The following is a 23,743-nucleotide window of genomic DNA, read 5'->3' as shown; positions in this document are numbered from 1 at the left end:
TAAGAAAGAAAGTCACATGAACACAGACCAGCTGTACAGCCTGCACTGTTAGGCAGAAGCTTTGAAACCACACACTCCGTCACAGGACCATAGTTGCACAGAAAACACATGTACATAAGTGACACTGCGAAGAAACAGATAAGACATACACAGGAAACACAGTGGCAGCGACTATAAAAAGGAAGGCTGCCTTCATTTTTTTTATTCACCACAAGTCACAGAAACACCCGAAAAGTAGCATTTTACAGGGGTAAGTTACTCATTTATGTTGCGTTATTATCAGAGAGACACAAGGGCTTATTTCTAAGGTAGAATAGATCAATTCAATTTACTTAATGCTGTAGGAAAAAGGCTGCTCTTTGGCTCCTTCTCTAATTAGAATCAGATATGTGTTCATGTTGGATAACCTACTGGTACTCAGTGTAGTGCATACCTCTGGATTCCTTTGTGGTATTTTTTTGTGTCTTGCCTTGAGTAGTGATGGTCAGTAGAACATCCTTTTAAGCACTCATGGCTCCATTAATGTGCATTGATATCCTCTAGGGCGTGTCACTTTATCTCTCTAGCCTGTTCCTGATAATCTCCTCACTGTTAACGTTTAGGAGGCAGCACAACAAGGACTCTGCAGGACACTCCATTGTGTTGTTTTGTTTTTTTTAAACAAGAAGACAATCTGGAACAGGAAGACGTCCTTCTGGTGAGTCAAATGATATTTTATGGTTTTGTTTAAATCATCGATTGTTTGTGATCCTGAAGGATCACATCTGTAGTATCGTAAACAGGAATCCCTTCTGTTTTCTTTGATTTTTTACATTCTCATAACAATCACAACTGTGTACATATATTTTGTACATTTATTTCCTATTTCATGAGATTTAATGAGGGTATGGGAAATAACTGTATGGGAGAAGGGAACAGATTTGTAATTCTACATGTGTAACTGTATCGTACAAAAAAACAGGTCATGAATCAATAGGTCCATAAATAATACAGCAGGACATAATTTCAAGGCATGGAAGAGGGTGCTTCTGCACACACAATTGAACAACAAACAAGTTTTAAAGTACTATGCTTCAAGTTTTGTCAATGCAAACGGACATTTAATTCATCATTTAGATCTAGTACAAATAAAAAAAATGTTAATAAATCATGTTTTATTGAAACATGTACTTCAGAAAAAAAAAAAGATATGCATACTTTTTCCACCCTTTCTGTGCTATATATATCCTTCTTGTGATCATCACAGTCACAGAGTTATAAATCACTAATTCCCCATTTTGTGACTGGAAAGGGGAACAAGCAGCCACCAAAAAATTAGGTTCCCATAATCCTTGAGATGTCTTCCTTTAGATGAAAATATCTATATATCATATATCATTTCACAGTGATCAGCTGAACTTTGCAAGAATATTTTCATTTCATTTACTCGCTGATTCTGTTTCTGTAAAACCCATAGTGTAAATTATTTGATTATTCTGCAAAGAAGTGGCTACCAGACCGGGCACTATGTGTACTGCTGTCATGGAAATCTTCTTCTAAATACACTCCTTTGTTAGTCACTGGATGGTGAAACATCACATGTCTGAAAATATGCCTGTGTCCTTAAAGGCTAGTGAGGTGATCCCCTGTAGTAAACATATTTCAGACCCAGCTGATATAAATATATGGTAGCTCATGTTAAAGCACACTACACACAGTGTCCTGCATTGTTTACGGGAGTGGCCCTTAACCTTTTTTGGTTTCTGATCCATCAAAACAAAGCAGTGCGTGTGACCCATTGACACAGTTGTGAGTGTATTTTTTTTTTTCTTGCTCACACGGTTAATCATCATCCTTTGGATGGCTCCTAACCCAGCTCCAACATGGTTTTCTTTTCTTTTTTAAACAAAATTATGCATATTCCACATAAACTATAAAAAACAGTTTGATTAAATGAATAATTTCTTCTTTTTTTGTATATTTGTTAAGTACAGATTTTCAGTTATTAGTGGATAATATGTAGGTTGATGTCACATCCCTAGGGCCCATCATAATAACCTGCAATGGGGCCTATCATAACTACCTTACGCCACTGTTCTACAGAAAGTGAAGCTTTCTACTAATTTGATTGGCTCATGTGATATCGCTTTGTGGAAGTCTGCGATGAAGAATTTGTTGAAGCAAACTATACCTCACCACGTACTTCCTCTGTCTAATCAGCTTCCCAGGATTTGTTGCTTGTTGTCTGAATGATGTGCACTTGCACTGTATTTCTATGCAGACTGCTGGAACGAGAGTTGAAGATGGACAAGTCTGAGATGTTTGGCTTCTCTCTGGAGTCAGACAACAGGACGGAGGAGGAGAAATCACAGCAGAAAGCTGCAAAGAAGGATGGATTAGTTTCTGCCCTGGGTTTGGGCAAGGAGGCGCCCAGTGCTCCCATGGACACTAATTACCAGAAGGAAATAAAGGAGGCCACATCTCCAATCAGATTCAATCTCAACTTTGACAAGTGAGCCTCTCCATGCAAAGATAAAGTGATCCCCGCCTTTTTATAACACTATTATAACATGGGTGCTGTGTATTATCAAGACCCACAGTGTTGATTAATGTGGAGCGTGAAGCTTTTGTAACCCTGTTGTCTGTATAACATTTGCTGTTTGTAGACAGATTCGAGGTGACGGGGGGAACAGCAGCAAGAGAGACAGCAAGACATTTAACATCGATAGGTTATTTGAAGCAGTGGCCAGCAGGGACGTTGGAAAGCTGGACGGCCTGCATCAGTACCTGCACCAGAACATGATGAAACTCTCGGACACTTTGTGTGAGTGTGAGACCCATAATGCATCAGCTGCACCGCGCAGTAACCTGTGTGTTAACTCCCTGAATATGTGGTTACAACCGCAGATCAGTCCGATGGTAAAAATGCCCTGATGAAGGCTCTGCTGCACCTCAAAGATGGCAAGAACAACACGGTGGAACTATTAATTGACATTTCGGAGAAGATGGGTGACATCAAAAAGTTTGTGAATTCAGCCTACACCAACAGCTACTACAAAGGTAAACGAGGCAGAAATGCTGTGAGGAAAAAACGTAACATTCTGTCTTTCATCAGACACAGACTGTGTAAAGTAATGTGACTGCCTGTCTGATATGTACTGATGTGGGACTCTTGTAGGCCAGACAGCTCTCCATATAGCCATTGAGAGGAGGAGTCTTCTCTATGTGAAGCTGTTGGTCAGTAAAGGAGCAATCGTTCATGCCAAAGCCTGTGGAACATTCTTCCAGCCACATGACGGCCCCAACTTCTACTTTGGTGAGTCCATGCTCCTAATCATCTGCTAACAAGATGAATCATACATTACCATCTTATGTGATACGTTGGAGCAGTTCTCTGTGTCTTTATAACTGGCTGAAGTTAGGATATTTCTTTTTAACACTGTGGACACACCAATGGAGGTATAAAGCATTATGAATGTGAACAAATAATACATTATGTTCACCACAGGTTATATATAAATATATATTATAATATAAATTGTCATAGATGATTATAAACATTTATAAAAAGTTTTACAAAACCTTATAAACACATTAAAATGTATTTTGAATGTGCTTATAATGCAATATAGATGTGACCTTCATAGAAAATGTTTCAAAGCATCTACAATACATTTAAATTATTTCTAGGTGGTAATTTTCTCAAATTGCATTTCATTATTTTGCTGTCAAATTATGACATTTTTCTCAGTGTTTATTTGAGGCAAAAAAGAAAGACTGTACAGCACTACTGAATCAGCACTGTGAGTATTACAGGGCCATAACCGAGGTGTGTTTTTTTCTTGAGATTAATATAATACACCAACTGCTTCAATCAATATTTTAGTCACTGCAAAATATGCATGTTGCTGAGAGGGAAAAGTCTTGTCTTACTGGTTCATTGCTCCCGTTTACAAGACAACACCACCACCAACTGTTGATATGTAATACTGCATGTGAGCAAGGGCCCCGTTTTAAGAGGGTTTCTGAGTTATCTGGATACATTTTCTGATTAAAACCCAGAATAAAATCAATCCTGGAACATAGGAACTTAGTTATTTAAATAACTCAGCAGATCTTCCTCATGGACATGACCCTATAGAACATATAAACTGACGACCCCTATTTTATGGATATTACACATTATAGTCAATAATAACAGTACAGAACAACTGATAAACATTACAATTCACATAATAACTGGAGGAAGTTTATATAAAACAATCGTTTTGGATGAATTTTGAGATGATTATTTCTTGTGAATATTGATCAGAGATGAGTTATAGGCCTACTGATAATTTTAGGGAACCACTCTGTGTTGTTTTATAATTTTATTAAATTTTTTAACGATCAAACATAATAGGATTCTTTTTGTGACAAATTTAATGGTTTTTTTTGGTTGTTTTAAATTCGTATTTTTCTAATGCAGGACGAGTCTGTTTATCAGAGAGTGAAGGCTCTGTGAATATAGCTTGTGTTCAGGTTTAGATCTTAAATAAAAATCTAAACTTTAAAAATAACAATTACATCTACTTTTCTTCACAGAAATAAGCCAAATACTGAGATATAAGTCTACTGTCTGTATTTAAACTTTTCTAACACCCCTTAAAATGAAGGCCCTGCAACCCCCCATGAAGCTTTGTTGACCCCTAGTGGGGGTCCCAACCCATAAGTTGGGAATCACTGCTATAGACCACAATATACAGACAATACAGGAGCTTGTTCATCAAAACATTTCTCTGCAGCGCCACTAGTGGTCAAAGGTTTCACAGTGACATTCCCAAACATGTTATATTTTTTACTTTAAAGATGGGGGACGCCCCAGTAGCTCACCTGGTAGAGCTCGCAACCCAGTACAAATGAGTCCTAATCGCAGTGGCCCAGATTCGATTCTGTGTTGGCGTCTCTTTCTCCCCCCATCTTCCTGTCTATCTACAGCTGTAACTTTCCAAATAAATGGATAAAAAAGCCCAATAAATAATTATTTAAAAAAAGATCTCCTCCAAACATGGTTTAAGACAAATAGTGAAATAGCACGCTGCTGTGAATAATAACTTGTCTGATATAGTTTACAGAAATTCATCAAATCCAGATTCTTAAATATTCAAATATTGTTTATTTACAACAAGAAGTTGTACATATGTTTTATCTTTGTGAAGGCGCAGCCAGATTAGTTTATTATGTGCCTGTACATTGTATTAAATGACAATAGAAAATGAATTGAATTGAATTGAATTGAAGATGCCTTCTACTTCACATCCCCCTTTGTAAGAGACTGCACTGTTACCACCTCAATACCCCCAAATAATGATAATTATTTTGTGGTTGAGGTTCAAGGATAAAGTCCAAACAAAGTTTAAAAAAATGCTGAGGTGATTCCCATAGAGAAACACCTCACTCTGTTATCAAAGAACCAGGGCTGTACACATAGAACAGTGAAACTCTGACCTCTAGCGGATGAATGTTAAATCAACCTTTAGTGTGAAACTGTGCACAAACATCATTCTGCACAGTGAAGGTTAAACATCCTAGTGAAATAACAATGAGCAAAACACATTTTTTAGTGGAGAGAGACTTTAAAGATAGCATGAATGTGTCTGGCATCAGTCTCAAAGCTGTGCTGTGAAAGGTCATCCTTGTATTTTGATGGACTGAAGGTAGACACAAATTTAACAATCAGACAGGGATGCATTTAAATGTGTTATTAAAAAAAAACAAAAAAACTGTTAATGAACAGAGTCTCTCTCTCTGTTGTCTTCAGGTGAGCTGCCTCTGTCTCTGGCAGCCTGCACCAACCAGCCCGACGTGGTGGACTTTCTCATGGAGAATGAGTATGAACGAGCAGACGCTAAGCTTCAGGACTCTCAGGGCAACACGGTGCTGCACGCCTTGGTGGTGGTGGCTGATGATAAGAATAATACAGATAAGAATAATACAGAGTTCATCACAAACATGTACGACCGCATCCTCAAGACCACTGCCAGACTGCACCCCAAGCTGAAGCTGGAGGACATAGAGAACAATAAAGGGCTGACACCTCTCAAAATGGCTGCCAAGACTGGCAAGATCGGGGTAAACACTAAAAGCTGATATAAGGAGTACTGCAGAGTCACTACAGACACAACCGCATAGAAATCCTATAGGGGCTCAGGGCTAAAAATGTACTATGGCCCCCAGCTCCACTTATAACCCAAACAGTAGTGTTTTAGTAGGTTTATGGGTGGGGACTGCCCATTGTTCCAATTGGCCCATTATTCTGAAACCCCAATAGTCTGAAAAATATCCCACTGGACCGAAAGCCCATTTATCTGTCTGACATCCGAAAAAAACAAAAAGCAGACTGTTTCATGGAACCATTCTTCCGAAAATACACACTCTTTGGAGTTATTCACCATTAATATCTTAGTGTATTTGGGTATGCTGGAAAGCTCCAAAACTACTTGATAAGTTACATCAGTTAAGTTATGTACATAAATTGGTCATATCAGAGTGTGTATTTTTGTCCAAATACTTCAAGATATTAAGTGCAAAAAAACTCAAGGGACAGTGTGTATTTTAAGAAAAAGGGGCCTTCAGAACAATTTGTTTGTAGTTTGTTTTCTGTAACAGGATATTGGACAAATGGGCTTTTGGTCCAGTGGGACATTTGTCACACTGTTGGGGTTTTTGGAATAATGGGCAATCGGAACAAGGGCATGGCACCCTCTGGTTTGGGGTCTTTGGTCCCGCCTGCTAGGGTAGAGTCAAAGACAAGTCTACAATTTCAGTCTTGATGTAGTACTACCTGGATGAATGTGATTCAACATCCACAGACGTATTTTGTTCTGACTTTCCTTTCGTTTGTCTGCAGATTTTTTCACACATCCTGAAACGTGAATTCGAGGAGAGTCATACCAAACATTTGTCCCGTAAATTCACTGAGTGGGTTTACGGGCCCGTTAACAGCTCCCTGTACGACCTGGCCGCTGTGGACTCATACGAGGAAAACTCAGTCTTGGAGATACTGATCTACGGCAGTGACATTCCTGTGAGTCCCCGCATTATGAGTCCAGTCAGAGCAGTTGCTGATGTCATTTTTTACTCAAACATCTGTCTTCTTCTGACCTCTCTCAGAACCGTCATGAGATGCTCGAGACGGAGCCTCTGAGCCGGTTGCTGGAGTCAAAGTGGAAGACGTTTGCAAGTCGAATGTTTTTTTTCAACTTCTTAGTATACCTCTTGTACCTGATCATCTTCACTTTTGTAGCCTACAATAAGCAGGATGGCAAGGTGAGCTGGCTGCAACAAACTGTGTGACTGATCTCTGTCACCCCAGACAGACCTGTGCTGATGTTGTGTTTTTCTTCCCCCCCACAGCCACCTTTTCTTCTTGAACAAACCTCAATGGGTTACCTGTATGTTTCAGGCCAGCTAGTGACAGCGCTGGCAAACTGCTATTTCTTTTTCATAGGGGTATGTATGTGCCCTTGTGTGTCAAATTAAAACCCAGGGGTTCATATCACCATCTTGTGGAAGTCATGTTCCAATATGATTTATCCAAAACTTATCTAAATCCCTAGATCATAGACATGAAGAGGAAACGGCCGAAGCTGCAGACGTTGCTGATTGATGGATATTATGAGATTCTTTTGTAAGTAGTATGATTCTTTCCCAGATGTGGTCAAAATTAAAGGCCAGACTGAGTTTTGAAGTGGGGGAGGACATTCATCTGTGGATGAAGTAATACGCAAGTGAATTCTTTTATGTCAGCTGTTTTTTTGTCCCAATGTGCATGGGATTAGCATAAAGTGTACATGTTTGTGAAGGGGAGACTCATGGGTACCCATAGAAACCATTCAGTTATCTTAAGGTCAGAGGTCAAAAGACACCTTTGAAAACAGCCATGCCAGTTTTTCCATCACCAACATTTAATCCCATTCTCGACTAACTAACATGACATGGTTGGTACCAATGGATGAACTAGGCCTTTTAGTTCCATGTGATACCAGTACCTTCACTTCTAGCTTTAAAACTGAGCCCACATCAGCCTCCGAAAGACAGTTGTGTTGGATTATCAATCAATCAATCAATCAATCAATCAATCAATCAATCAATCAATCAATGACAAAAAAGCCTTTAAATGTTTATACATTTTTATAGGCACTTAATCTTAAATACTGCTATTAAAAAAATCCTCACTCACAGAGTCAGATAATCTGAGGAGGAATCCTTCTTGTTTTTATATGCATGCTTTATTAGTAAAATATCAGACAAACCCCAGCATAGCATTGTGTTTTAATGTAAACACTTTTATTGTTAGAATCTACAATCATAAAGTAAGGACTTCTGTGCTGTTGATAGTTTTTTGCAGGCCGTCCTCTTCCTGGTCTCAGCTGGGCTGTATCTGAGCGGGCAGCAGGAGTACCTGGGCTTCCTGGTGCTGTGTCTTGCTCTCAGCTGGGTGAACCTGCTCTACTTCTGCAGGGGCCACATACACATGGGCATCTACAGCATCATGATACAAAAGGTAGTCCACTACATCAGGTCAAACTACACCACAGTGAACTGATTCCTGAAGCCTTTTGTCTCTTGTCTTCTTTGTAGATGATCCTCAGTGATATCCTGCGCTTTCTTTTTGTCTACGCCGTCTTCCTTTTTGGATTTTCAGCAGGTATGTTTCCTCTCTGAAAATATTTGTTCTGCTGCTCTCGTAGGTACGATTTTTAAGACTGATTACTTTCCTGATCAAAGAAATGGTATTTCTTAATATAAATGTGTAATAACACTGCTATTATACCATGAATGGAGGTACTGACTGTAATCTGCTTCCTATCTCCTGTCACAGCGGTGGTCACCCTGCTCATAGAGCCTCCTGTAAAAAACACCACTCAAAAGACAGGGCGTCTCATCTGGAGTCCAGTCGAGCCTGAGGAGAACTGTGTAAAACCCACCTTCAGAGATATCTCTTACACCACCCTGGAGCTCTTCAAGTTCACTATCGGCATGGGCGACATTGAGTTCACCGAGCACTACCAGTACAAGGAGGTCTTCTACATTCTCCTCATCGGCTACATCATTCTCACATACATCCTGCTGCTCAACATGCTCATCGCCCTCATGAACCGCACAGTGGAGAAGGCTGCCATGGAGAGCACCTGTATCTGGAAGCTGCAGGTGAGGCGTCCCGAAGGTGCTCTGTGGTTGAGGGAATATCTGTTCAAGGTAGCTGTGGTTTAATGTAGTGCTGTGACTGTTTTCAGAGGGCCATCACCATCCTGGACATGGAGAAAAGGCTGTCGACGTGTCTCAGAAAGAAGATTCGCTGTGGGGTGGAGATCAACCTCAGCACTACACTTGGTGCTGACCTTCGCCGTTGTTTCAGGTTTGTTTCTTTCAGTTCAGTGACAATTCCATCAGTTTGACATGTTGTGAAAGCCTCCATCAATAGCTGTATGTGAAGGTCCTGGATGACGTGTGACGTATAAATGTCTCTGCCCCATCACAGATAAGGACTATAGGAATATAGAGGAATATAGATATTGTTGGTCAGTCTGCCGTCTGGTCCACCACTTTGGTCCAGACTGCAATAAAATGTAATTATTGAAATTTGGTCCAAACATTCATGTTCTCCTTAGAAGGAACTGTAACAACTTTGATGATCTTCAGATCAAATCTTTTTGTTGTTGTTGTTGTAACATTTAGGAGAATCTACTGGTAGATAATATACCTATGAATATTATATTCATCGGTGTATCATCTGAAAATAAGAATCGTTGTGTTTTTGTTACCTTAGTATGAGCAGCCATGTTGAACCGCCATGTTTCTACAGTAGCCCAGAACAGACAACACAGGCTCTAGATAGGACCTTTTGTGTTTTTTTTGCACATTTCACAATATTTCCTCCTTCATGCTTGGAAATGGAGGGAGAAGTGAGGGAGTTGCAGTCTGCAACTACATCTGCTAGATGCCAGTAAATCCTACACACTGGACGTTTATTTCAAAGAACCAGGCTGTGGTATTTTCTTTTAAACGGCAAAAGTTGTTTCTATCCAGTGTTACTCACTACAAGGCATTATGTGTATTCATGAGGTCAAACAAATGTTTGCAAAGGTACGTTTTTAAGTATTTTCAGCAAAACCATTTGGCGTCAAACTATTGGAGTGTGTACCGCGTAACCCAGCTCCAGAGCGGTCAAAAACTGTACGGGAAACCATTAAATACAGCCACATCGGACACAAAGCAAAGCAGGGGAAGAGTAGTATTTAAGCATAAAGATATTAGTTGGTTTCTGGGACTCACAATACAGTGAAGCTGGTGTGTGCATGTGCTTAAACGCACAGGGCTCCATAGCAGATTAATCCGGCCCTGGATAAGGACCGGAGGAAAGAGCATGTTTGCTAGGTTTATGGTGGTTGAATAATTTCCCTATAGTTGTTACTGACAAGAAAACGCATATTTTATGATTGGCTATACTATTCATATGTTTACTGCTTAGTAGTGGTCCTGCATTGTGTTCAGTTGTGCTGCATAATCTGCACCAGTGGCCACAATTCAAGTTTTGTTGTGTTTGTATCAGGTTTCTTGGTGATAGGAAGGATGCTGAGAGATACAGTACTGAAGTTGTCATCTAACCCACATTTTGGCTGGTATGATCAGTTCCTGGATTTGGGATTTTAAATGTAGTCTTGACAATGTTACATTAATATTTTCTTTTACATGTCAATTCTCAGATTGAGGAGTTAAAAAATCTCATGCCCAAACTCTTCCACCTCTATGGGCTGATCCTCTGAGTAGCAAAAAAGGCAGGTTAAGCAAGTAATAACACTATAGCAGAAACAAAGGTTTTGGGCCTGAAGATTTAACAAAAGATGCAGCTGTGTGAGCAGGATCGATTGATGCGCAGTACACTGTGTTCACTAATTTGCCTTCTCTGACAGCTGATTGATGCGTCACACAGCAGACAGTAATTGGAGCATGTGTCCTCTTGTTGTCTCAGAGTGGAGGAAGTCAACTGGAACAAATGGAACATCAACCTGGGCAAAATCAATGAGGATCCAGGGTGCTGGGATCGTGTCCAACAGCCTGCCTCATACACCCTGCCAAACAGACCAAACAGAGGTACAGAAACATGAACGCAGACTCAAAGTTTCTAAAATAGAAAATGTTTTAGGCATTTCTCTGTGACAAGAAATAAATTCACGTCTACTAATATTTCTCTCCTTTGTCCACAGGGAGGAGCTGGAGAGCCTTAATCATGGCGGGCAGTCAGCGGCGGTGGCAGACAGATCAGTCCACAGAGATGAATCCTCTGAACACCACACCGGTCTAGAGAGCTTCACTTGGGCTGCTGAGCCTGACTGACCTAAGCAACGAGGCATTCAAACCTAAAGACAGTGTTCAGTTTCAGTTCACCAAGAAAATTTTACTGCCTCTCTGACTGATACTCCCATCTGATGTAAGATGGATTTTCAAATTTTGTCTCTGAGGCAATATTTCACTGAGATGAGCATGGTTGAGGAAAATATTGTAGATATTTGTTCACCTGACTGACATAAATTATAATGGTGTAAAAAAATAATTTATATCAAAGCTGAATGCTGCATCAAGAGTTGCTTGATTGCCAAGTAAATCATGCATTTGAAATACATTAAACATTTCATCCAAAGGCCTCTGCGCATGCTGCTTCTGCCACCACCTGAACAGGATGCACATCCTCTCTGCACAAAGGCCATAACCTGCTGGCACCACTGGCATCGCTCAAAATCCTTCATGGAGTAATACTGATCACGAAGGTGCTGATCCTGCCCTCCCGCTGTGTGCCCTTTATACCGGTCCCATTTTCATCACAGCCAGACAAGCTAAATCTTCTGCAGCCAGATAGTCCTGCGGATTTCACAGCTGGCTTTGTCTACTCTACTTCCTGTTTGGCAGAGGGATGCTCAAATAAATGGCATGAAAGCACAGCAATTGGTGCAACAATGACCACCTTACTGTAGCTGTTGCAGTTATAAATTACAGTATGTGGCTTAGACGGGCCCTCTGAACCAGACAGTCACTTGTAAGGCTGATTATGTAAGAAACAAATCTATGTTTTGTAACATATTTGGACCGTCAGACAGGATGACAATAGTTAATATTGTCATCCTGTCTGACGGTCCAAATATGTTAGTGTATCGCTCAAAGACTGAGCTCTGTTGTCAGAGTCCTTTTAAATTAATGCAGCAGATTATCCAAACAGAAGTTCAGACCAATTTCAAAGCATAAATTAGAACTTTATTTTATTATTACAATATTACAAAAAGAGTAGCACAACTCTCACACTCTTGCCTCTTATCTGTCGTACAGAATGACACAAAAGAAAGGCTTATGGACCTTCTTCCATTTCACAGCAATAGTACAAGAAACAAAGAAGAAAATCAAATTTAAATAACAAGCAAATCAAGTATTATAAATAGTCACAACTGCAAACTGAAGCTTTGAAACTTGGAAAAAAATGTTACAGCTCAGTAACTACACATTGCTAAAATATATAATTACAAAATATTACTCCTTTTCTTGCTTTCCATAATAAAGAATCTCTAAGGAATTGCTCTATTTAACAAAACTTCATTAAAATAAAAAGACCAGAAAAAAAGAAAGCAAAAATTGCTGTTTCTGTGTATCCTTACCATCTTCTTTCTCCTTATTATTTGGGGTTTTCATTAAAACCATGCTCATTTTCAAGGGAAGTCCAAGGACCAAACACTTAAGGCTTTTTAAGGGCTGTTAGGGAGTTAGGTGAACAAAACATGGGCGTCATTGTGTTTATACACGCATACACACACACGCACACACACACGCACGCAGACATACACACACTTAACTCTACTCACGTCAGCAGGCAACATTCACACACAATCATTAAACTTTAAAGTTACAGTAGTCTAGTAGGTAAGCCAGTGTACAATAAAATAAACAATGCATTTGCTGTTTCACTTTAAACTTAAAAGTCAGTTTTTGTTTACCTCCAAGTGATCTTGCAAGTGATCAATTTGGTCTTTTCAAGCAGACTTCACATCAGAATCAGTAGAAACTACACATAACTTAATTCACTTAAGTTCCTGCTGTCAGGATCAAAACTCTGGTTAGGCTCGTAGTTTGATTCTACATGACATTAGTAACTATTATTTCTTCTACTCCAGAGTTTTGTCCTCATAACTAACTAACCCCCTCAATACCTGCAAAACAAATAATCTCAACATTCAAGTAATACATTTGTCATGGTTACAAAAAAGATCTGAAAAGGAAACAAACATAAAATGGCACAACTTCATAACAGTGTGTCCTTGTTAACCTGACTTTGGCCATTTTAAGGTATGAGAGTTAATCTTTCATGACTTTTTCTGCACTAAACATTTCACAATCTTGTTGCCAAACCTTCCTGGCATTGACAAAAAGTTATTTTTTTTTTTAAACACCTGAATTCATTGCAGCATTTTCAGCAGGACGGAGCATCATCTTTTCAACACGTTTGCTCCCTGCTGGATCTTTACTATGTACAAACAACCTGATTACATGCTTCCTTAACTGACAGAGAGGAATCAATTTTGAATAATCCTACTATACAAATAAATAATTACATTTCAAAAGAATAAAACCTGTGTACATGTGCATACAGCAAGCTTTTCCAGCTGTACTTTGCTGTCGTCTCCAGTGTCTGATGGCTTTGCACTGACACAACTCTCTCTTTTGTCCTTAAATGATTGTGTTTAATCTTGACGTTACTAGGATATTTGAGCATTAACACCAAGGTCTAGTCTAATAAAACTAGTCGGAGCCAAAAATTCCTGACATGACCCTGTAAAAAAAATCATCCATCCGTAGATGCTGATTTTTCAGTGAGGGATCTATCTGTTTTTCTTCTTTCTTACATGCATAAGAAAACTTAACCGATAGTTCTGAAGTATAAATAACACAGGATCTGTTTAGATCCAGGCACACAGATAGTACAATAGAGGAAGAAGGTGGGAATGACACACAGTACAGATGTGTATAAACACGCACATGAAAAAGTTCCCTAAAGTGCCAGGTAAAAGCACTCATTAACAAAAATAGAAGCAGCAATTGATCACTTGCAAGATTAAAAAAAAAAAACAGAAAAAAATAACCTACTGTTGTTCATTAAATATATTAATTTACCCTCTTTAACATTAGCGGTCATTTGTTTAAGTTATCAATTTAATTTTATTCATGTGTTTCCTTTCTTAAGACTAAACAAAGGGGTTTTGATAACTGTTGTGTAGACAAGGCCATAGCTTATCTGTACCCTGGGTGCTGGATGAGAGCGGTTCTGCCATCCCCAACCTCTGGACCTACCCTGCTCAGAGGAGGCCTGTGCATCTTGCCCATCAACCCTAGATTCTGATCACGGAAATAGGGCGTCTGGAAGTCCCCACCCAAGTAATCTGCCGTTTGCATCAGATTAGTCTGGGCGGAGGAGGAGGTGGAGGAGCTCGTTCCTAGCCTGTAATGGGGAGCCCCAGGGGGCCCACAGTCTAGCGTGGTGCATCCCCCTGGGCCTGCACCGTGGAATGGCATGGCTATGTCCTGAGACCCGGAGCTGTCACTGTTGGGTGTGGGTAGGATGCTGCTGTTCCAAATGTGGGACTGGAAGTAGTGACCATTAGTGTAGTGGGCCATGGGACCGGGCATGCCGTTGTTGTTGACGGGGGGGAGGGGGGTGGGCCTCTCTACAGGAGGTTTCAGTGTGTAAGGCTGACCCACACACACCTCTGCAGGGTAGCCCATGCCCTTGAAATGGAAGGCGGGGTCCCTGGAAGGCTGCTTGCAGAGGTGGGTCCCACCGTTTTGAATGTGGGGTACATGAGCCAACTGGTGCTGATTCCAAGAGTGCATCTTCTGATGCTGTGTGTTATGTTGTAGCTGTTGTTGCTGCTGATTCTGTTGTGGATGCAGATGCTGCAGGTGGTGCTGCTGCTTGAGATCCGTGTGGTTGGAAGGCAAGTGGTTCATAGCAGCCACACTTGGTGGTGGGTGAGCTCCCACCAGGGCGGTGGCTTTCTCTTGAGGGCCAATAATGCAGTTGGGCGGGGGGAAGCCTGGGGTGGCAGGGTTGCTGTGCATGGACACCCTGGAGCAGGCGCTGATAAGCAGGTTGCGACTGATGGGGCTGGGGTTGGCGATCTGGCCCTCACACATGGAGGTGGCTCCTGCACATTGGGCCCGAGCTTGGCAGAACTGGTTAATCTGATGCACAATGCTGCTCAGGTCGGCCTGGTGGCCCTGGTGCAGCCCAGCAGCCATGGAGAGTGGAATGGTTGAGGTAGAGACGGTAACATTAGGCGGAGCGTCGCCATCTGGCAGCTTTCTGCTCCCCTGCAGGCCAGGTGGCGGCTGCTGCTGAAGGTGCTGCTGCTGAAGCATGACGGTAGGGGGCCCCTGTGGGTGGCCAAGGGCTGGGTGCTGAGACAGAGTCTGGAGTCTGGGTGGGCCCTGAGGGTGCTGGGCCATGGGGGGATGGTGTCTGAGGCTCTGAGTGTGACCCTGCTGCTGAGGAAGGGGCATCTGTAGAGTCTGAGGCGGGTCCTGTGGTTGAAGGGGTAAGCTCTGCTGGAGCCGAGGAAGGTTCGGCAGAGGTGGGTGGTGGTTTAAAGTGCTGGTCGAAGCCACTTGGTAGTGTCCGGTGGGATGGTTCATGATGACGTCAGGGTGCAAGCGAGCCCGGCTGCCGTCAAAATCTTTTAGGATGCCTTTGACCGTGGGCACCTTGACGACGGCGAGGAGGCCTGTCTTGGCACTGGCCTGAGCGGAAGGGTAAGGGCTGTAGCGCTGGCCTGACGTATCCAGCCCGTTGACTGTACGGCGTACGTGGTTTCGCTGGGGGACCTTGACGCTGTTAGGGAAGATCTTGATAGTGAGGGGGTTGTTGGCAACTTTCTTAGCATATGCATCCAATTCTGCAGGGGTTGGAAACGGAGCGGATCTCATCCTTTGTGTGGTGTCCCCTGGGGTGGAGGACAGGACAGGTCAGAGGTGAGACAGGGAGAAAGCAAGAAGAAACAGAATTTGGGGGGACAAAGAGAGAGGGGAGAAAGGCACAAGAGACAGAAAACTTAATCCAGGTGGAAGTGTATATGGCACAAAAGAGCACATCAATTGTAATCTGAGCAGCTGAGAGGAACCTGATTTGGATAGCGCTCTCATATTCCATACCATGCCGTTTTTCTCCTAAAACCCTCTCAGCTCTCATCTCATGGGGACAAAGACATTTCCAATCTCATTCTCAGCTGAATTACTGCGGCTGACACATTCCCAGTCTAAAATCCAATTTTGTGGTGGCATCTGTGACTTTGAGGTCAGGAGCTTTTAGTGGCCTTAACTGACGTTGCATTCGGGCAAACAATAAGAATGCGTCTGAGGGGGGGCTTTGCTGCTTGCTACTGAATCACAAACTAAACAAAGAATGAGCTAGGCAGTGATGGTCCCCTGTGGCTGCTTTGGGGGGGAAGGAAAGAAAGAGATAGACGCAGAGAGCAGAGCTCCATGACAGCAGACAAGTAATCAGACACAGCAGTAGCGTCTCTGATCTGCGGGAACACCTCCCAGGCCTCAGCTCGCCGACATTTGTTACACCTGCTAAGCACCGTGGCTAAATTTAACAATACCGAAGTGACAACGTGAACATGATTATGTGTTTGTGCATGTGTGAGCATGAGGGTGTGTTCCTGTTTAAAATGTGCGGCAGGATCATGCAGGTGTTGGCTAATATGTCAGTGTCTTGTACATAATGTGCCCGTTTACAGTCCGGTGGATGTGATTGCATGTTTAATTTTAATGCAGTGGGCTCACTTCCACTGTCTTCACTTACACAATAAAAGTTGTAGATAATCGTTTTAGAGAATGACGGGCTCTTCTCCCTGCTTTCCTCTGTCTCACTGTCCCTATCACCACAGCCCCGCCAGTCTGACCTACTTACACCACAGCTTTTGGACTGACGGACATGAGTGGAGCTGATCCATGGGAAGGATCACTCCTCGTTACTAGTTACTGAGCTACATTTAATGTACTCCTTCATTACTTTTGAGGACGGGACTTTTTAGTTCAGGTGAAATAGATGTCGTCATTACAGCATACAAGCTACTTTTCTCTGTTGTTGAGTGAGCAGTAATTTGAAATGTCTGAAATGCTGGCAGAGGGCCGTGGTTTCATGCGGTCGTGGCCATTATGCTCAGTCTCACAGCAGACAGACTGGGCTTGAGGGATGAGGCACAGAGCTCAACTGCGAGCGCTGACACGGCAGCACCAAGAGTTGTGCCAACTGGCTAATTAATTCCCGCTTTATTTGTGAACAGGAAACAATGGGCAGCGATGTGCAGGGCCGGTATGGGGCGGCACACAGGGGGCCGCTGTGACTAAGTGTTCAGCCTGCTGATGGCAGCCTCATTAATGCAGGGGTCTGGGCCAAGGAGCTGGAGCTCGACACCCGCCATCACTGAGGCCTAATGTCTGTCGCTGAATAAATGCCAGGGTAAGCAAACACAGATAAATGAACACTTATACAACAGCTCACAGACATGCTGAGGATGGACTTCACCTGTCAAATACAGCTAATGATTAATGACCTTGTTGAAAATGATGTTTGGTATAGTAACATGGAGGCAGACTAAAGCAATATAAAAGCAGTTTGATTGTTAAAAATGAACATAGCCAGCTTTCAGGGTATCAACGGGTTACATTGAGTTTACAATACATACCAATTCAAGCAACACTACACTTTGATAGATGCAACTTCAGTATTCAAGATATATTTAGAGATTGTGAGATTCTGGCACAGCCTTCTTGGTCTGCAACCTCATGTCAATGTAGATGCAGAAAGGGTTGTTAGTAGGTGGGAAGAGAGTACCATCAGCTGTTGCAATGAATAAAACATCTTTAATCATTTCATGGGAAAAGGATCTTCTGGATGAAACCAGGATTGTGGACAGCGTGAATAAGTGTTAAAGACTGCAGTAAGTTTAAATGTAACATCATCTTTCAGGGTTTGCTCTGTGTTTGGAGAAGCACAGATGAGCTGTGTGGGGATATAAATACATACTGAGCCAACACAGAAAGGTGAAGGGGTATTAATGCAAGCATGCAAGACTCACTGATCAAAACAGTCACACCTAACAAAGATAAGAATAACTTTTGGTTTCTGTACAGGTTTTTAATTAGGGTGAGACACTAACAGTTATTATTATTATTGTTTTTAATTTTTACAATAATAATAATGACCAGGGTTTTTATACATTTTATATAATACCTGAACTGCACAATAAATTACATTTTTACTGTTATTTAGGGGATATATCGCTTTCATTTACTTTTAGATTGAGAAATATAGCAAGAAAAACGTCAGCCAGCATGTAGCCGTGTACATTGTTATTTCCTTGCTACTGGCACTTGTGTAATGAGTTTTATACTTAAGTTGTAAGACTCAGGCAAGTAGCAAAGAAAGCAATGTCAATGTCTGGATACTGACCAATCCATTAAATTGGAAAAGGGATTATACATTGTTAACAAAGCTTAGGCAGGCATTTTGGGATAAAAAAAGCAAATCAGAATGAAGAGTTTAACAGAACTGCTGCAAAATGTGTAATGAAATCGGTAAATTACTGTTTAGAGTAGCTTCCCCTAACAGTGGATAAAATCGACCTCTTGCTGTTTACGTCTGTTTAAGGGTCCTGGCAGCTGTTGATTATGTGTCCTGGTAAGCAAGTGTAGCTTATTAGCATTTCAACCTTAACCTGAAACCTGGATTAGTTGAAGAGCTTAAAGCATCAAGGGAGGGTTAATGAGGATATGAGTGAAGTTTGTAGGCGGCTGCGAGCATATCATCTCTCAGATCTCCAGCTAGGCTCGTTCCCAGGAAGGGAACAGGGGAAAGAGGCCAGTCTGGCCATGCGTTAATTACCCCGCTGCTAGCTAGCTAGCAGGAACACAAGTGCACAGTCAGCAGGCACTAATTAGGGTTTCTTTTATTCAAACTACTGTTTTTATTGAACAAGGTTTAAGCAGCAGGGGGCAGGGGCTCATGCTGCTGTAAATTGCAATTTTCACACAAGAGCAGGAAATTAGGTCTGAAGCTTCAGCATCAAATTAGACATGTGAATTTGGTTTCCCACATGATGCCACCTCCTTACATTTCTACAGACATTTGAGCAGAGTATCTCATGCTGACAGGCCTTTGAAAAATGAAAAATATTATAAGGAGAGGAAGAGAAGATGGATGCTTTTGATCTCAGTAGGGACTGAGATGTGAAAATCATCCGAGTGGCCCAGCTGTACTCACTGTTTGTTCTGCCTGAAAGAACTGAGGACCAAGGGCCACTTTGTGGTACTTGAGTCATCCTGCCCGGAGTATGAGTCGTTTTATTTGTGACCCACTGTCTCTTTGCGTACCTGATCTACTCCTGCAACAGCCTTTACATTTCACAGCCATCATCTGTTCATAGTCACTCCCTGATGATAAATAGAGCAGCTGCTCTGGCCTTGCCTCTGACAGCAACCTGCAAGCTCGTAACTTTAAATGACTCTCCTATGCACAGATTCAGCCGCAGGAGAGGTCGCAGAGCACGGCGAGCCTGATGATCTGGAGTTCTTGGTGAAAATAGAGGGAGGGGAAAGTGTCAAAAGATAATTCTGTAACACAAAACTCAGCATTAGAGCGCAGGGAGTAGCTGTAAGGATACAGTAGTGCTCAAAAATAATTATGTAAACTCTCCGTCTGAGCCTTTTTTTCCAGTGGGGACTCGTCTGTGTATTGAATAAAGATTTCAAGTGACAACTAGTCTATGAATTTCACCTAAAAGCAGTCAAGCACATCCCTCATAAAGTTAAGCTGTCAAATGATCTTCCATGCTGGGTAAACGATGGGGCTGAAGAGTCCTGTGGACAGCCAGGAGGGAGACGGCAGTGTTACTTGAGGGCTGAGGCCTGGTTCTGACTGTGTGTGGCAGCGCACAGGCAGCTCGAAACACAACAACTGCACAAACTGCAGACATGCAGAAGGGGATCTAAAGGGGCTAGCAGACAGTTTTTGTTCACTTTTTCCTATGGCACTTTGATAAAAATGATTTAGTCTAAATGAAAAACAGCTCCACAGCTTTTGATGTAACACCGTGTCTGTTAATGATACTTTGAAGAGCAGATGAAAAGGAAAAGTATTATAAGAGAATGACGAGGAGGGAAAAAAATAGATTGAAATTACACTTCTAGGACCAGCCGTGCTGTGAGAAGCACGCTCCATCACCAAAATGGATTACAGCGTTGGGCAAAAAAACAAATTGAACTCCTCGTGCTCTGATATGCCTTAGTGTGTCACATAAAGGAAGAGCAGAGAAACAGTGTAGCTGATGGCTGAACCATGTCACAAGCCTGCCTGAGTGAGGCAACAGACGTTGGCACTTAGCAGACTCCCTCACGCTCGCTGATCTCCTGGGGGTTGGCTGATTACTGTGATTCTGAAATTACAGTCTTGATGAGCTGGAGCATTTTACAACAAGAAAAAACTGCTGCAGAAATGGGTCAAGCTGGGGCTGAGTTTTCACTCAGAGAAACAGGCAGGAAGAAAAGGAGACATGGATTTTTTTATGATCGAATAAATAAAGCTGACCAACTGGATGGGCCATAATCAATGTCTGGGAAGTGATTGATCTTTTGGGTATATGTGAAAAGCTCGCTGCAGGAGAGACAAAGAAACTGACGGTACAGTATATGCACAGTCAAGTGTGACAGACATCATTGAGATTATACATTATCACAAAATGGATGTACATTTGAATGCATCTAAAAAGTGATAAATGGTTATTTACGCATTCAAAAACACGGTGAAATGTCAGTTCAAAATGTTTGTACGGTGAAAAGACAAGGTACAACAGAAAGACAACAACAGAGACTTATTGTTACCATTTCCATTGATCAACTGGTCATACATTAATCTCCTTCAGTTTCACTGGTCAGATCCAGTTAGCATCAGCTCTCACTGGTGATTGCTGACTTCAGCTCTCCATTTGTGCTGCTGCCCTCACACCGCAAAGAGTCCAAGTTTGTCAGCAGTTGAGTTGTGAAATTCAAACACATTGAATTAACTGGGCCAGCTCTGACTAGTCTGCTATTAAACCGGGGCAGCAGATTGCGTTTTAAATTCACTCACATTACAAGATCAACAGGGCAAAACCACTCAGCTGCAATCTGTCTGCGAGTCTGACAGAGACTGACTTTTCCTGATGGTGAAAAGTAACTGAGATGGTCAAATCTAACACATGAATGTGGCAAAAGTAGTACGCACACAGGACCGCACTCTTGCGGCAGACAGATCTTCAGGGGCTATGAGGGAGGGAAGGAGGGAGACAGTTCACTGTTCATCAGCAAATTAATGGCGCAGTTCATCCTAATTTCCCTTGAAGACAGATCTTTGGTCCTGGAGCACAAAAATAATCTCTCTCTCTTTCTGGTTTTAACACAAAGCTGCAGAAAAGAACCAGGCCAGGGTTGGCATGGGCATCTGACGTGGGGTGGGCAGCAGGATTGTAACAGCTTGGTTTGTTGTGTGGGATGGTGGTGGTAGTTAATAGTGTGTGTGTGTGTGTGTGTGTGTGTGTGTGTCCCGAGATCAGTACTTACATTTCTGAAGTCCAGTGTTCATCTGCGTGTGGGGGAGAAGCTGGAGGGGGAGGTCACCTGGCCCTGGCAGACAGGCCAGCATTTCACACAGACACTAATGCAACATGGGACACGCACTTCTCCTCACACTGCAGAGAGAGAAAGAGAGGGGAGAGCGAGAGTGAGAGGGGGAGAGGTCAGCAGTCAGACATAACTGCAAGGCAGCACATGGTGCGTGGTGATACAGAGGCTGGGTCCAGACTAATAGAACTCTGTGGCTGATCCCTGGAGGCACAGGGCTGAGGGAAACATAGTTACCTTTCAATTAGAAACTGATTCACACCTGGAGCATCAGGTAAGGTGACATTTGATGCCAATAACAACTTCAATTAAACATCAAACAGCTGAAGTAAAACGGGCAGACTGGGCCTGAGGGGCTGGCAGCTTTAAATCGACTCAGTCCCTCCCTCCTCCTCCTCCTCTTCGCCCTGCATGTAAGTCAGCTAGTTGGACCCTGCTACCTGCGCTTTACCTCTCCACCACCACCAGACCATGGCAGAGGAAATTAATGACTCCTGTACACTCCAAAAGAACACACTCGAGAGGCCTGGTGCTGACAAGTTAGTGAGTCTCTGATCGATACTGCAGTCCTCTAGACCCTCAAAAGAGGCCTTTATTTTAGGGACATTAAACAATGGAGCCACCAGGATGTGGTGAAAAGAAATGAATAAACAGGGCTAGAGCTCCAATAAATGCCTGCCACTTTGTGCAATAACCTGATGTAATAGAAAGGGAGACAACGTTAGCCATGCTCCACTTGGCTTACTGCTGTATTCAAAACACCACAGATGCTTGCTTAATCAGCACTGAAGAACAGTCAGGGAGCAAATTAAGTCTACAGAGTCCGTGCCCTCCCCTTTTGCTGCGTGGCATCAGAAGAGGGCGGCAAGTGTGCGCAGACAAACAGCGTCTATGAGAGAGGCAATTACCCACAAAACAACCTTGGCATGCCTGTCTGCCGCAGGGTGATGGCTTAAAAGTGTCTTCCCCCCTGCAGGGAGAAGAGACAAGTGGAGGAAAGAGTGACAAAGCGAGAGAGAAAGGTGGAAAGAGAGAAAGACGGGTGGCGCGTTTGGGGTGGTGGGGGGGCTGAACTTGCTTTAAAAAGCAGGAGCTCAAAAAGGTCAGGATGACAGCTCATTTAAATCCTCCCAGCGAGGGGAGAAAAAACAAGCCTTAATGAAGCTGCCAGTTCTACACAGATACCTGAGAGCGTTGCACCTTGGGGTGCCGCAGGGGCAGGGCGGCGGGGGTGGCGAGGGAGAAAAGGGTAGAGGGGGAGATTGGTGGGTGGCGGAGCTGCGGTCTTGAGACAGATCTGAGGATTTGGGGGCGTTTTGTGCCGTTGATGCTGCGTCACCCTTTCTGTTGCCCAGACTCCCACTCCCCTCACCCCCCTCCCTTTCCCCTGCTTTCTGATTTACAGCCTGGACCGCCATATGGCAGCAATCCCTGCCCTCGATTCAGCGTGTCACCATGCATTAACTTTAATTGGCCTGATATGTTATTCTTTTCCCTCGGCCTTGGAAGGATTTTAGGTACATAGCGCCTTGATGTCAGCAGGCAAGATTTCCAACTCTCTCTCATTTATCAGGGTGCCAAGATTTCACACAAAGATAACAGCAATCTCTTTGACAACAGGCAGGTTTGGGGTGGAGGAAAACTAAATATCAAATACAACAGTGTCTTTGCTAGGGATTTCAAAAGTGAAACGGTGGCAAGAGAGTGAAATGATGTGGGGGGGAAGAAAAAAACACCAGCATAAACTGTCAGTTCATTTGTTATAAGAACACACACATCAACACACTACAGGCAAAAAACAGCCAACAGGCCATCAGCCCACCCCCTTCCCGTCTCCCCCACAGCGCCCCTGAATGTCAGAAAGCTGTGCAGTGGGGAGTGCTGCAGCAAAGGTCAGCCTATGGTAATGCCCCAGCTGACACTCTGCTTTGCAGCTCAGAGCAGGAGGAGATGAAACCCAACAGACAGAAGCCTGACGTCTACTGACTCGCGTATCAGCACCACTGCCACAGCGACTTCAAAT

At 42.8% G+C, this 23,743-nt stretch overlaps 2 protein-coding genes across 5 annotated transcripts in view; one reads left to right on the top strand and one right to left on the bottom strand.

Moving 5' to 3' along the window:
• Nucleotides 1–100: 100 nt before the first annotated feature.
• Nucleotides 101–12,642, top strand: trpv1 (transient receptor potential cation channel, subfamily V, member 1). 2 transcript variants are annotated; one of them, XR_007884933.1, is made up of 18 exons: nt 101–250; nt 603–697; nt 2,261–2,491; nt 2,646–2,803; nt 2,887–3,039; nt 3,158–3,295; nt 5,780–6,090; nt 6,869–7,045; nt 7,132–7,287; nt 7,375–7,470; nt 7,578–7,648; nt 8,359–8,524; nt 8,602–8,668; nt 8,843–9,171; nt 9,258–9,379; nt 10,994–11,115; nt 11,229–11,452; nt 11,664–12,642. XR_007884933.1 is itself a non-coding variant. In XM_051400511.1 (17 exons), exons 3-17 carry the CDS (start codon nt 2,283–2,285, stop codon nt 11,324–11,326), a joined length of 2,373 nt encoding a protein of 790 aa, XP_051256471.1. In that variant the 5' UTR covers nt 101–250; nt 603–697; nt 2,261–2,282; the 3' UTR covers nt 11,327–12,642. The 2 variants fall into 2 exon arrangements, 1 of the variants encoding a protein (XP_051256471.1); XM_051400511.1 differs by having other exon boundaries at nt 11,229–12,642.
• fam222ba (family with sequence similarity 222 member Ba) overlaps nt 12,249–23,743 on the bottom strand; it is a 28,829-nt gene continuing 17,334 nt past the window's right edge. For all 3 annotated transcript variants that reach the window (XM_051400512.1, XM_051400514.1, XM_051400513.1), the window contains exons 2-3: nt 21,661–21,788; nt 12,249–16,001 (exon numbers count right to left, since the gene is read on the bottom strand). In XM_051400512.1, coding sequence (XP_051256472.1) covers nt 14,293–16,001; nt 21,661–21,742 — 1,791 coding nt within the window. In that variant the 5' untranslated portion in view covers nt 21,743–21,788 and the 3' untranslated portion in view covers nt 12,249–14,292. The remainder of the gene's footprint in view (nt 16,002–21,660; nt 21,789–23,743) is intronic.

Source organism: Dicentrarchus labrax, unplaced genomic scaffold (genome assembly GCF_905237075.1).
Source record: "Dicentrarchus labrax unplaced genomic scaffold, dlabrax2021, whole genome shotgun sequence".
Taxonomy (NCBI): Eukaryota; Metazoa; Chordata; class Actinopteri; family Moronidae; genus Dicentrarchus; species Dicentrarchus labrax.
The sequence above is the reverse complement of the archived record's forward strand: the minus strand, read 5'-3'. Positions and strand labels throughout refer to the sequence as shown.

Bases quoted from the DNA above. Each gene is read 5' to 3' on its own strand.
- trpv1 (XM_051400511.1), top strand. From the start codon at position 2,283: ATGGACAAGTCTGAGATGTTTGGCTTCTCTCTGGAGTCAGACAACAGG. The intron at 3,296-5,779 runs GTGAGTCCATGC...TGTTGTCTTCAG, and splicing joins CGGCCCCAACTTCTACTTTG to GTGAGCTGCCTCTGTCTCTG. The intron at 9,380-10,993 runs GTTTGTTTCTTT...TTGTTGTCTCAG, and splicing joins GACCTTCGCCGTTGTTTCAG to AGTGGAGGAAGTCAACTGGA.